The 12101-nt window shown below is 42.8% G+C and overlaps 6 protein-coding genes across 6 annotated transcripts; 3 read left to right on the top strand and 3 right to left on the bottom strand.

The window, feature by feature from the left end:
• Positions 1-358: 358 nt before the first annotated feature.
• Positions 359-2049, top strand: PHALS_06854 (Uncharacterized conserved protein, contains WD40 repeats; the record flags this gene model as incomplete). The annotated part of the gene is made up of 7 exons (XM_024720215.1): positions 359-420; positions 499-646; positions 721-830; positions 895-1174; positions 1239-1694; positions 1761-1919; positions 1993-2049. The coding sequence occupies 7 exons, from the start codon at positions 359-361 to the stop codon at positions 2047-2049; spliced, it is 1272 nt and encodes a 423-aa protein (XP_024585436.1).
• A 209-nt stretch (positions 2050-2258) lies between these two features.
• Positions 2259-3236, bottom strand: PHALS_06853 (rub1-conjugating enzyme e2; the record flags this gene model as incomplete). Its single annotated transcript, XM_024720214.1, has 6 exons — positions 2259-2365; positions 2447-2594; positions 2662-2703; positions 2773-2835; positions 2892-2971; positions 3047-3236. 6 exons carry the CDS (start codon positions 3234-3236, stop codon positions 2259-2261), a joined length of 630 nt encoding a protein of 209 aa, XP_024585435.1.
• A 97-nt stretch (positions 3237-3333) lies between these two features.
• On the bottom strand, positions 3334-4414 carry PHALS_06852 (peroxisomal multifunctional; the record flags this gene model as incomplete). The annotated part of the gene is made up of 4 exons (XM_024720213.1): positions 3334-3860; positions 3919-4101; positions 4186-4247; positions 4317-4414. 4 exons carry the CDS (start codon positions 4412-4414, stop codon positions 3334-3336), a joined length of 870 nt encoding a protein of 289 aa, XP_024585434.1.
• Positions 4415-9438: 5024 nt separating this feature from the next.
• On the top strand, positions 9439-9672 carry PHALS_06851 (uncharacterized protein; the record flags this gene model as incomplete). The annotated part of the gene is made up of 2 exons (XM_024720211.1): positions 9439-9573; positions 9646-9672. 2 exons carry the CDS (start codon positions 9439-9441, stop codon positions 9670-9672), a joined length of 162 nt encoding a protein of 53 aa, XP_024585433.1.
• Positions 9673-9801: 129 nt separating this feature from the next.
• Positions 9802-10597, bottom strand: PHALS_06850 (Protease inhibitor protein; the record flags this gene model as incomplete). Its single annotated transcript, XM_024720210.1, has 2 exons — positions 9802-10107; positions 10163-10597. 2 exons carry the CDS (start codon positions 10595-10597, stop codon positions 9802-9804), a joined length of 741 nt encoding a protein of 246 aa, XP_024585432.1.
• A 756-nt stretch (positions 10598-11353) lies between these two features.
• PHALS_06849 (calciumdependent protein 5) lies at positions 11354-11799 on the top strand (the record flags this gene model as incomplete). Its single annotated transcript, XM_024720209.1, has 3 exons — positions 11354-11390; positions 11457-11548; positions 11620-11799. The coding sequence occupies 3 exons, from the start codon at positions 11354-11356 to the stop codon at positions 11797-11799; spliced, it is 309 nt and encodes a 102-aa protein (XP_024585431.1).
• Between the last annotated feature and the right edge of the window lie 302 nt (positions 11800-12101).

The following is a 12101-nucleotide window of genomic DNA, read 5'->3' as shown; positions in this document are numbered from 1 at the left end:
ACATTTGCAGCACTTTTGCGCAGGGGTAGCGTATCGGGCTACCTATTTTGTTCAACAAGGAAAACTGATTGCGCCTCAGGTGTTTACATGCCCTGTATTCTAGATTCAAAATTAACAACAGCAGAAGTAAAACTGTGTTACTGTATATTAAGTTACGAAAATCATTTCATCTCCCGCCTCAATCATATCGAAACCTAAATACTCGTGATGCCATTCTCTTAAACGAGGTAAGCTACGTCAACACTTATAAGTCCACATCCAACATAGCATAAAGATGGTACTCTATTAATCACAAAGGACTTATTTGATTGGCTTAAATCATCGATAAAGAAGTCAGCAGTTATCATACAAAATAAATATGAGTAGTGTCGACAGCCGTAGCACTGAATTGCTCTTCTTTAATTTTAATCAAGAAGCCTCGTACGTGTGCACGGTTTGTACTTAGCTTTGTACACCTGAAGAATCCCGTCTCCATTTACGAATCGATATTTGTATCAGATGCATCAGCGTGGGCACGCGTCAAAGTTTTGCTATCTACAACTGTGAACCATTTGGTAAATGTTTTCAAGAAGATATTGGAGGCATTGGTATCGCTGAGATGCTATACTGTACAAGTTTAGTGGCCTTAGTGGGTGCAGGGGAGCAGGTTCATGCTTCATTACATAACGGACAAAAAGTTCCAGCTAAATTTTTGCTGCTTGTGCTTTAATGTCTGCTTAGCCTGCATTCTCCCCGCGTCGGCTGCGTGTGTGGAATACCAAAACAAGGGCTGCCATTTGTGATCTTAATTTTATCACAGCCGTATTGGCCGTACGCATGAATCGACAAAGGTAATGGCTTTGAAATCACAGAGATGCCGAACCTGACATTGTGTTCGTATTGTAAAATTTACAGATTGGTGACGGTGTTGGAGCGCAAGATTTACATATTTGACATAAGCACCATGAAAGTATTAGAGACTCTTGATACATCACCGAATCCAAAAGCACTTTGTGTGCTCTCTCCACACGATAATGGTCATCTTGCCTTTCCTTCGGGTGCTTCACCTGGGGAAATTGTACTATATGATGCCAATAACTTGAGTGTGTTAAATGCTTTTCAAGCTCATCGTACAGCGCCGGTGGCCATGTCATTCAATTCTTCGGGCACATTACTCGCAACTGCCTCTGAATCGGTGCGATAAGATTTCGACTAATTTATTCATGCTCAATTTGTGCTGACTGGTGAGATCGATACAGGGTACATTGATTCGTGTATTTGATATTCCAAGCGGTAAAAAGATCGCTGCATTTCGACGTGGTTCTTATGGTGCCCAGATTTACTGCTTAGCCTTTAACGAGAACTCCACTATCTTGTGTGCATCAAGTGAAACTGGTACCATTCATTTCTTCTCGCTAACTGGAGCTGAGAGCTCTGCAACAGGAAGTTTTGGTCATTTCACACCCATTACATCAACCCTTGCAGTTGCTGGAAACACTTTTGGCTCTACTGTTTTTGGAAGTGGCACCACACCACCAAGTCCATTTGCCTTCACAACGCTGGGGTCGGCACCTGATAAAGTCACTGCATCGAATATTCCTAGCTCAGTGAAAAGCTCCGCGGGCAACAACTTGGATGATGTAGCTGGTGCTGTGAGCGCCTATTTACCAAGTTCTTTGTCAGGTATTGCTGAAGGAACTCGTGACTTTGCTTATGTACGATCATTTTTTTCTATGCAAATTTCTTGAAATCAATCGAGCAATATTCACCATTTTGTACAGGCTCGGCTTCGCTCAACTGGAGTGCCAAACAAATGTGCCATTCATGGCCCACGAGATGCCACCAAGCCAATTGTGCAGCTTTATGTGGCAACCACAGACGGTTTTTTCTATGAATATTCGCTTGACCTTGCAGTAGGAGGAAAGTGCAAGCTACAACGGGTACATGACCAGTCATTCATGGATTTTTGCATACATTGAGATTGTTGAGTAACATAGTTATCCTCATGTTTAGGAAAATGTACTTCGTGACAGCACATCGGAAGAAATTGAAGCGATTTACATTTCATAATGTTTCCACTTAATGTACTGAGTTTGCCTGATTATGTTTACAAGGAAAAGAAAGGTAATGTACAAATGTCAGTCAACTCACGTTCGTTGTTGCTAGTCGGTGCTTTCTAGATAATTCTGAGTTTAAATTGTGAGACGTAACTATTGCTGAGCCGAAACTTTAATATAATCACAGCAGACGTATTCATGCACCCGAAGAATATCTCGAGCTTAAATCAGCCTCTCAAATTCGATACCCTGGACAGTGAATCCTCGTAAAGACCTGTGCACAGCCGCAGCAAATTGTTTCGGATCGTTGCGAAATAGTTCTGCAGCTTCTACTCTCGTAATAATCAGAATTATCATCATACAAGTCATACAACTTTTCTCATTCGACAGGAAACTGTAGTGCCACGAACCTTTATTGAGTGGGTCGTCCGGATTAGGCTCGTAAAACAAATAAATTAGGCCGTAGATGACCGAATTGATGTCTAAAACAGGTTTCCAATCTTCGCGTAATATATTTAGGCAAACATTACCGTCAAGGTCAATGTTCGGGTGATAAATCTACAAGGCATATAATTAGCGTATAGCACAGTGTACCAAAACATATACGAGCCAAGTTCAAGCATACCTTTGTCAAGCATCGCACTTTCGGTGGATCATGAGGATACATCTGGAAATGTAGACGGAATAAGTGCATCAAAACTTTATATGCAGCTACATATCTGGCTGACTAACCTACCGGAGGAATTTTAAAGCTGAAATCATAGGACGCGCCTTTCCAAAGTCCCGTATCCACTGCAATCTACTCATAAAGCTTAGCTATCATTTAGCATAAACTTTAGCAGAGCTCTCTCGCACCTTCACATTAAACATCGTGAGGTCATTCACTTCTGGAAAAGCGACGGTCGCTGCTTTTCCACCATCCAGCTCTGCAATGTCTTTAATAAAGAAGAAAATGTCACTATCACTGAGCTAACGCTTTGCCCACTGTCACTTTAGTTCTATCAAATCACCTTTTTGAATGCGAATCTCGCCGGGGGTACGCTTCTTCTCCTTACTCGTACCGCCGCGTTTACCGCGACCAACGCCAAGTATTTTTGTCTTTGGTTTACTGAAAGGAACACTTTCACGTGGCTCGGAAGCAGCTGCGGCTTCCTCCTCCTCAGCCTTCTTTTCTGCTTGCTTAGCTTTAAGGCGGATCATTGAATATTGTAATGATTATACAGATAACCCTACGTAAGTGCACCACATAATTGGGTTTATTATTTCAGTCTGATGAACAAAGCCTCGTTAACTAACGTCATAGCTTAGCATTCAAAATCTGCTGTAGCTGTGGTGTGACTTTATCGTCATCAGGATCCGTGGCATGACTGAAGTCCGTAATTGAGGAAAATTTAGCTTGCACAGCCTCGGGTGTAATCTCCTTCTCCAAGTCGAAAAACACACCAGCACTGCGCACATACTTGACCTGTGCGACAAATCCACCACCGCTTTCGAAAATTTTGCCCGAGCATGGGACTGACTCATGGCACAAAAACGCGACCGTTGGGGCTACATACTCGGGTTTCCATTTGGCAACAAGTTCTGCGGGCAAGATAGACTCGGTCATCTTCGACCCAGCACCTGGGGCCACGATATTCACCTTGATGTTTGACCGTGCACCTTCCTTGGCAAGTGCTTTGCCAAACCCAGTCATTGCAGCCTTCATGGAACAGTAATTGACCTGGCCAAACTGACCATACAGACCATTTACCGACGTGATTACAATAATGCGACCATATTTTTGTTTACGCATGTAAGGCCACGCCGCATGAGTCACGGCAAACGCTGCATGATGATCATGCATAATTGTTAACATTTCACCAGCTGACAAAAAGAAACTTACTTCCTTGAAGATGCACGTCGAGCACTTGATTCCAGTGAGCCTTAGTCATCTTAGCAAAAGAAACATCACGAAGGATACCAGCATTGTTCACGAGTATGTCCACGCGGCCAAAATTATCGATAGCAGTCGCTACAACTTTATCACCATCCATCACCGAATTGTAGTCTGCGACCGCTGCACCACCTGATTGCACAAAAAATAGCAGCCAAGCATTACTTGTTCAAGATGGCCAAATACTTTACTTTCTTGAATATTATGCTTACGAACCCTTGGCCTTGATCTCGATGATGACTGAGTCTGCTGCTTCCCGATTACAATCATTTACCACACTATCTTGCATCACGGGAAAGTGTTGAATGAACAGGGGCATGTGATTAGTGTAAACAAATAAAGCGTACACTTTAGCACCGCGCTCAGCAAAAAGAAGAGCATAGCATCGACCTATGCCGGCGCCGGAGCCTGTGACAATGGCGACCTGGCTATCAAAGCGCAGCATGTTGAGGAAAAGAAGATTATCATCAAATTTACATTAGTATTATAACAACGAGTCTCAAATTATTGTGGGTTTGGAGTAAAAAATTCTTAACAGTCAAAATATTCATCTGATGTATGTGTACCATAATTCTTCTAAGTCTTCTTGAAATAGTTGGAAAATCGGACTACATTCGGTAATCGGGCTTTTATTCACCAGGATTGATAGTTATTTCATCGAGGCAGTCGTCGAGCTCCTCCATGTTGAACGGGTTGGTCTCACTTTCGGTCTTTTTAGTCTCCCGAGCCGCGAGAAATATCTCTTCGTAGACATCGTGGCGGGCAATATGCCAGTTGTGGGCATTGTCGAGGAAGCCTGCAGCAGCGATGAATGTAAACGGTTGCTGAACCCTCCTTGCGCCACGCACGATAGCCCTGTCACTAAAACAATGACCTCAGAAGGACGAGGATTATCAAGCTTTGGGTACGAGACTCGATCGCTTACCTTCCACGCGTTGTTTTCAGCTCTTTGAGCTTTCTGTAAATAGCAACAACACCGGCCTGTAGTTGGGTTGCTAGTCCGCAAGGAACAACACACATTCCAAACTTACGCGTCCGACACTTGTCCTTGACCTCCGTGTAGATGTCGGTTCACACCGAGTCCAATACGAGATAGCCTCTCCTACTGGTGTCAAGCAGAGAGAGCTGAAGAATTATCCATCGCTTTATCGCTGCGCTGTCTACCCATGCTTGCGGGGATTTGTGACCTAGACACCGTTGATGTCATCTCTCGATTCATGATGCTTTGCCTTCTTGAGAGCTCTTGACATAAACGCTTTGGTCCGCGCCGTAGCTCTTGAAACCATTCGCCACAGAGACACGATGTATTGTTTTGTTCCAAGCCTTTGCTGCGTGCCTCAATCCGTAAATAGCCTTGATCAGCTGACACACGTAATCTTGAGCGTTGTCGACACCAAGGGGGACTTCCATAAAAACGTTGTCCGTCAACACGCTGTTGAGAAAAGCCGAGTCGACATCCAGCTGTTCCATTTGATAGTCGCATTCCGCGCATAAGTGAAATTTCCGGATCGAATCCATGCTGGCAACCGAGGAATAAGTCTCAAAAATATCGACGCCATACTTCTGCTTGAAGCCTTTTGCGACAAGCCCCTCCTTGTACCGCACGATAACGCCATTCTGATTACGTTTCTTCGCAAAACCTCATCGTGTACCGATTGTGCGACTGATCTTTTCTCGTGGGATGAATATCCACGTTCGATTTTCTTCATGAGAGCAAAGTTCAGTGTTTATCCACTATCCTGCATCGTCGCTTGCCATTGCTTGAGCATACGTAGTCGGTAAGGCGGTTTCGTCGTTAATGCTCACGGCGTGGGCAAGAGCAGCTTCTATAATGAGTCCATCTTCAACAATTCGAGCACGCTTTAAAGCATCACTGCCTTCTTAGCTCTTCATCATCTGAACCGTTCATCAACATCAGCACCGGCTCAAGTCTTCCTTTTGTTCTCTCTACCTTGGGTTGAAGCACAAAACGATTTCCTTGATTCACTTGAGATGGGACGCGATGGCATTGAAAATGCCAACTACGGATTCGAATCATGCGACTTACAACGCGAATCATGATGAAATAACACTTGCTTTAATGAAGCCTGCAGTGAAATTTGTAAAATATATCTATGTTGTACGTTGTCTCGTCCTAGGTCCGTATCCAAGATACGTACTCTTCTAAGGTGAGGTTTATTTTAAGCACCATGAGCAATGGATCGAATTCAAGCTGAGTGCATTCATTGCCACGCACTTTCTCCTACAATATTTCAATAGTTTATAAGTTTAGCTCTTGGGGAAACAAAATCGCTCTTGGTGTAGAGGTTAAGCTGCAATAGCCTCGTTGAAGGACATATGAGTGTCTAAAAGTCTAGCAAAGATATCTTTCAGCGCCTTGAGCTACAGGGTTAATATGTGAATCGTATATATAAAAACGGCTTGAGAGACAGAAGCGGCAATTTGCCTCAAGGTGAGCGGAACACATGATGATATATCGTGGACTCCGAGGATAATATCTAACGAGAGTCACCAGATTATATCTCTGAGAAAACATCAAAAGAAGACCCAAAACGTTTTCTGGTTTGATGGAAATACCATTATGCTTATTGGTCATGATCAAGATGTGTGCCATAGCAGTGACCTGGCTTCAAAGACGGTCACATGTTAGCCCTTCTTACCAGACAAAATATGAGACGCCATACATGCATTTTTCTATCTGGTGTAAAGTGATTCATCCGGCATAAAGTGATTCCGGCGAAAATTTGTAAATCTCTACTCGGCACCGACATTTTTTTGTTAAAAAAGCTAACGCCAAGTGACAAATTGTCAATGATTTTAGTCAAGCTAAATGCAGCCAAAAATAAGTCCCCAACACCGATCCTTAGAACAGACGTGCTGCTGAAAAACTCGATCGGCTGCATACGTTCAGATCCCCTATTGAGTTGGTAATATTTATCAAGTTCATTCAAATGACTGTAACAGTTCTTTCAGTGCGGTGGGTACTTTGCGCGGTGTGGATCAAGATATTCTTATAGTTTTCAACGCACCAGTTATGACCAACGTAGAGGACGTCAGATGATGGGATGCAGCAAACGATACTTCTTTCGAGGATGCGAACAATGTGCTCCGTTATCGGTCATTTCAAACCGAGTTATTTATTTTTGTTGTTTATGATGCTTCAGCCATTTTTATAGGCTGTGCTGTATTCTTCATTAATGCCGATGGGCGTGAAGGCGTTGTTGCTATCAGGTCTCGCCAGCTTAAGGCGATGGAGTATGCACTTGTCATGATAGTGGCCCATTTTCTTGACTCAAATCCGTTTGGAATTTCATGGTTTCCGATTCGCACATCAATGTCGTCACCACATCTCGCAAACAATGCCAGAATTTTTACGTATACATCAACGGTGGAATATATAAGCCGAGTCAGACCAATGTGGTAGCGGGCTGCCTGTGCGTCCTCGTGTCTATGAAATGTCGTATACCACAAATTGATGAGGAAATGTGCAACGGGGGTTACACGTACCCCGGTAACAGTGGTATGTGTCACACGAGATAGACATGGTGTGACCACATCCAAACAGGAATTCGGTATGGGGCTAGGTAGCCAGTAGTTATGCATGTATTTGGATTTTACTATATATATTTAGGAAAATTTAAACATTTAAAATTAGGCGGCTTTGCCACAGATAAAATAAAATAAATTAAAGTCAGCTTTAAATTAAAATCGATGAGTTTAGCCTTGGTTAAGGTACTAACTACTCTTGGAGGAAGCGGATTGCGATCCACTACACTCGTATTGATTCTTGTAAAGAACGAACGGTCGGTGACCTACATTACGCTTCCTCAAGCGCTAAGCTACGGAAGCCCCGCTACTCAATGCGCACGCCCAACGGGTCAGAAGCAATTGTTCGCTTCGCTGTAAACTAAAATAGATTTAAGGTTTTTATTCAGCTACCATGTTTCAAAAGTGTTTGCATATACATTTGCACGTCTACTTTACTCAGGGCTCGCTGTTTTTCAGTATTGCCCCCACGTCTAATGGAAAGGCATAGTGAGGAAATCCAAATTTTAATACATTTTTTAAAGCACGTGTTTACGTAATCTTGGTTGAGAAATAAGAAGCTGTTCGTACAGTGCTTTTTTCTGGTGACCTAGTATGTAACCAACGCGAGGAGTGGAAAAATGAATTCGCTGACGCCTGCTTTCAGTCCGCTGATTTCGGATAAGTGTTGACGATATAAGCTTATATTTCTGTATGCTGAGAGATGCATCAGAAAACGGCGGTGTAGATGTTATGGAGCGTCGAAAAGGCTCATCTCGCAATTGTCGACGGCACTAACACCGTTAAAAATACAGCCAAGAATTCTCCGACAGATTTTTCAATGGCAAATGCTTTATATCGACATCTGCGCTCTACAGCATTACCCGGAACATGCTTTCTACATCTTGATATACACGCTTGCTGAAACTCTCGACGAAAGCTGACGTGCATTTATAGTCAGATAGTTCACAAGAGCTAGCCGTGGGAAGGTCAGTCTCGAGTCGATGAGCGAGGGATGGCGAACATCCACGTCGAGCGGATAGTGGACTGCCGGGTACACCAGGGCTGTTTCCAGGGTCTAAACGTCCATGTAAGGGTACCCGTGCGGTAAGAGCGCGTCGGTGATATATTCTCATCCTGGGCTCAAATGAGGGGTATGTAAGGAATGAGAACTGTATCAACTCTTGGATTGAAGCATATGTATCCGATCTCTGTCTTTGAGTCAAAGCTTGATCTTCGCAATGGACACGGTATTTCTTTCGCTGTAAGTGTTTTAGTCTTTTAAATACACGTTTGGGGTGCGTCGTCATAGGCAGCTCATACAATGAATCGACTTGTCATAAATCAGATATAAATATATTGTAGGAGGATGAGCTTCTTACAAGATTCTACTGTGATCTGTTATGTCATTTGTTTGATGTTTGATAAGGTATTTGTAGTACCTTTTATTTTCAATAGTGTTGAATAATGTCGAGGTAATTTGAATAGTGTAAAAATATGTCAAGGAATAGTCCATATATGCAACATTTAAATAGTAGCAGATTCTGACGGGAGTCAAAATTACGCACACATCGTGCTATTGTTGAATCTGTAGTTGTAGTGCTCATTTGAACAGGAAGTATTGTTGACGACATCATCGAAATTGGATGACTCGCCCTTTGATGAATTAACAAGTCATTGTCCTTAGTGAAGCTCATGTGTTAAATCGGGGATCAAATAGAACAAAATAAGCTCAGCCGCTTGACGGGGACATCAAAAATGGTTTCGTATCGCCGTTTGTCAGAGTTTTGGTACACAGTATTTTTCTGGAGATACTGCGACGTAAGTCGCGTTCGAAAGTTATGAGATAGATTCGGTGTGTTGTAAACTGAACCGGACTGAGAGGCCTTCTCCTCTCGACCGTTACCTTTGTGAGGTGCATCGTGTACCCACATCAACACCTCGATGACCATAAGTACAGGGCTTGCCATCCAACAGTTATTGACGCTTAGGCTGGAAGAGGGTCGTTTCAATTATCGATTCTTACTAGAGGAAGCGAGCAACATGGCGAGCCAAGCGACGATTTCAGACAATGAGGAGGTCAAGACGAGAAGTGCGAGGAGACAGAAGCCACGCAGTCTGAAACTCAATGTTAAAATGAGCTGATGAAAGATTCTTGAAGATGGTACTATTTTATGAAAAGAAGAAATATTTAATCAAATAAAGAAATATTTAATCAAAACAAAAGAAATAAAACTGAAAGATCAAAAATGCTCTAAAGTTATCACTATGACTTCTTTATGAAATTTGGTCCAAGAAACTATTGATTTAGTTTGGTGGTTGTGCAGATACTTGGTGGTGCGATGGCTGCAAATTCATCGGTAGATCCAAGTTTCTTTTTTTGATTAAAATTTGACCCCCATATAATTGTCGATACAAATCGACATAGTGATCGTACTGGCGATAAAGAACCTCAGGAAGCCGTTGCAAGAGTTTCACAGCCTTTTGTTCATCTTTTGTCCGTCCCACCATATCCGCAGTGTGAGGCGACAACAACTTGTACAGTCTCGTCACTATCCTATTAATGGTGTTGGAAGCATTATCCAATACTTCGAGGTACATGTAGGGATGGACCTTTGCATTTAACATATTTCCATAACCATTAGGTCCCGCTGCAAGTTTTCTGCACATCCCGCAGTTTATCAGGATTCAGTGATTCTACGGGACGTACAATCACAACGTTTGCAGTAATAGGTCGGATTCGTTCTTCATTAGCTGATTGAGTACGGTCCTGAATCATAGGCGTTCTCTCGCTTAACGAAGCCGCCAATGCTGGCGAGTGTATTCGCTGGTTATCCACGTTCATATCACGACAAGGACCTGAATAGGCCATCGTGATATTAGTGAGACAGTTGGCCGCCTGGAAGATGCACGCGTTGACGTAAGTTTTGTTATCGAAACCGCACACAGGAGCGTCATCTTCATTGCAGAGTGCGTCAGTGCACGGCAAAGCATTGGGATGAGAAACGATAGCGTTTTCGTGATGATTATCGACAACAGAGGCAGTAGCACATGATGACGTGACAGTCACAGCAACTAATCCAAACGTGACAGAAAGCTTCATGGTCAACTTTGTTGGAGGTGAGAAATTTTAGGAATGAAGGCCTTAGACGGGAAAATGTCAAATGGAATCAGCCATCCATGTTAAACTGCGAAACTTTGTTGCTCAGTTTACAGATTCTTAAGGATCGGTTTGGAACATCATCTGAGATAAGCACCTTGCAATGAGCAGTACTCTTGAAAGAGGCAGATAATCAAATTAGCACACTCGTGTTCATAAGTTGTACCCGTAAGGATGATCAAAGCACATCCATCGCCTGTGTATATCACGGAACGTTTAAACTTTGCACTTCGATGCCAATTTTGAACGCACGCTGCAAAACTTTACTGCCATATAAGCTGCTTTCAGTGCTACAATGAGAACAGACGTTTATTCTTGTCGTCTCTAACATTTACATGTAATTTGCCTCGTGCCGTTATAACACATACTAATTTTTAAAGAGAGCCAGAGGAAAAGATAGTGCGCAAGGATTCTTGGGATGTGAATCTTCTGGTCCGGTTCGAAACTATCAGATACAGCAAGAAAAGTAACACTGAGATATCTTTAAGCACAATAAATGGTAAGTTCTCGATGCTCTTTGTCTGTTGGTACGAGTAATGGCGATTTTTTATTCATGTCAGCTTCGACGCGCTACGTCGCAAGCCCACGCCAGTTAAAAAAGTATAGAATAACGAGGATCTAGAAGAGATCAAAGAGGCTTTCCGGCTCTTTGATACAGTTCCTTCTAGTACCATCGACATACGGGAACCTGAAGCTGCTATGCGGGCGCTCGGATGTCAAGTCAATTCGTCAGAAGGTTATTGACATTGGCAAGGATGAGTCAAAGACAATCATTTAAATGGATGATAAGCTGCGGATACAGCTAACGCCCAAACGTTCGTCACGCTACCGATTGAAGCTTTGACAGCGCAGTGCGATATCACGGCGGCACTCGAATCATCGACGGGTAAAATAGTACGTTTAAAAAGAAAGAGTCTGCTTGACGAAGCTAAACTTGTCTTTGAACGGAAAACACGATCTTCCAGCTTTTTAACGATGATAACACGGGCAAGTTTGTTAAAGCGTGTGTGTGTGCAGAACTAGGCGAAACTTTGACGTATGAAGAAATGCATGATAAAATTGATGAAGCAGATCGCGATGAAGACGTACTGATTTACGAAGAGGAGTTCTGTCGCGTAATGAAAAAGCGTAGTGGAATCCACTGAACGATCTTAGCGATGTCGATAGCTGTTGTAAGAATACATTTTACAGCAGAATGTAATCGATTAAGATACTATTTTGTAGACAGAATAGTAATGATCTCAGTGCCCGTAATTTACGTTATAGTTTCTCTCACATCGCTGACTGCAATCCTTGCTATACCACCTGTTACTTGGATCAGATTAAGCAAAATGCTTGTGATGTGTGTGGATGGAATCCCGTGTGGATTATCCACAAATCGCGTGAATCTTTTTTCTCGTGTGGATCATCCCCAGATCGTGTGAATCATTTCCTCCGCTATCTCTCT

This window comes from Plasmopara halstedii (assembly GCF_900000015.1).
Source record: "Plasmopara halstedii genome assembly, contig: Scaffold_3060, whole genome shotgun sequence".
Taxonomy (NCBI): Eukaryota; Oomycota; class Peronosporomycetes; order Peronosporales; family Peronosporaceae; genus Plasmopara; species Plasmopara halstedii.
Note: the sequence above shows the minus strand (reverse complement) of the source record. Positions and strands in the feature narration are given on the sequence as shown.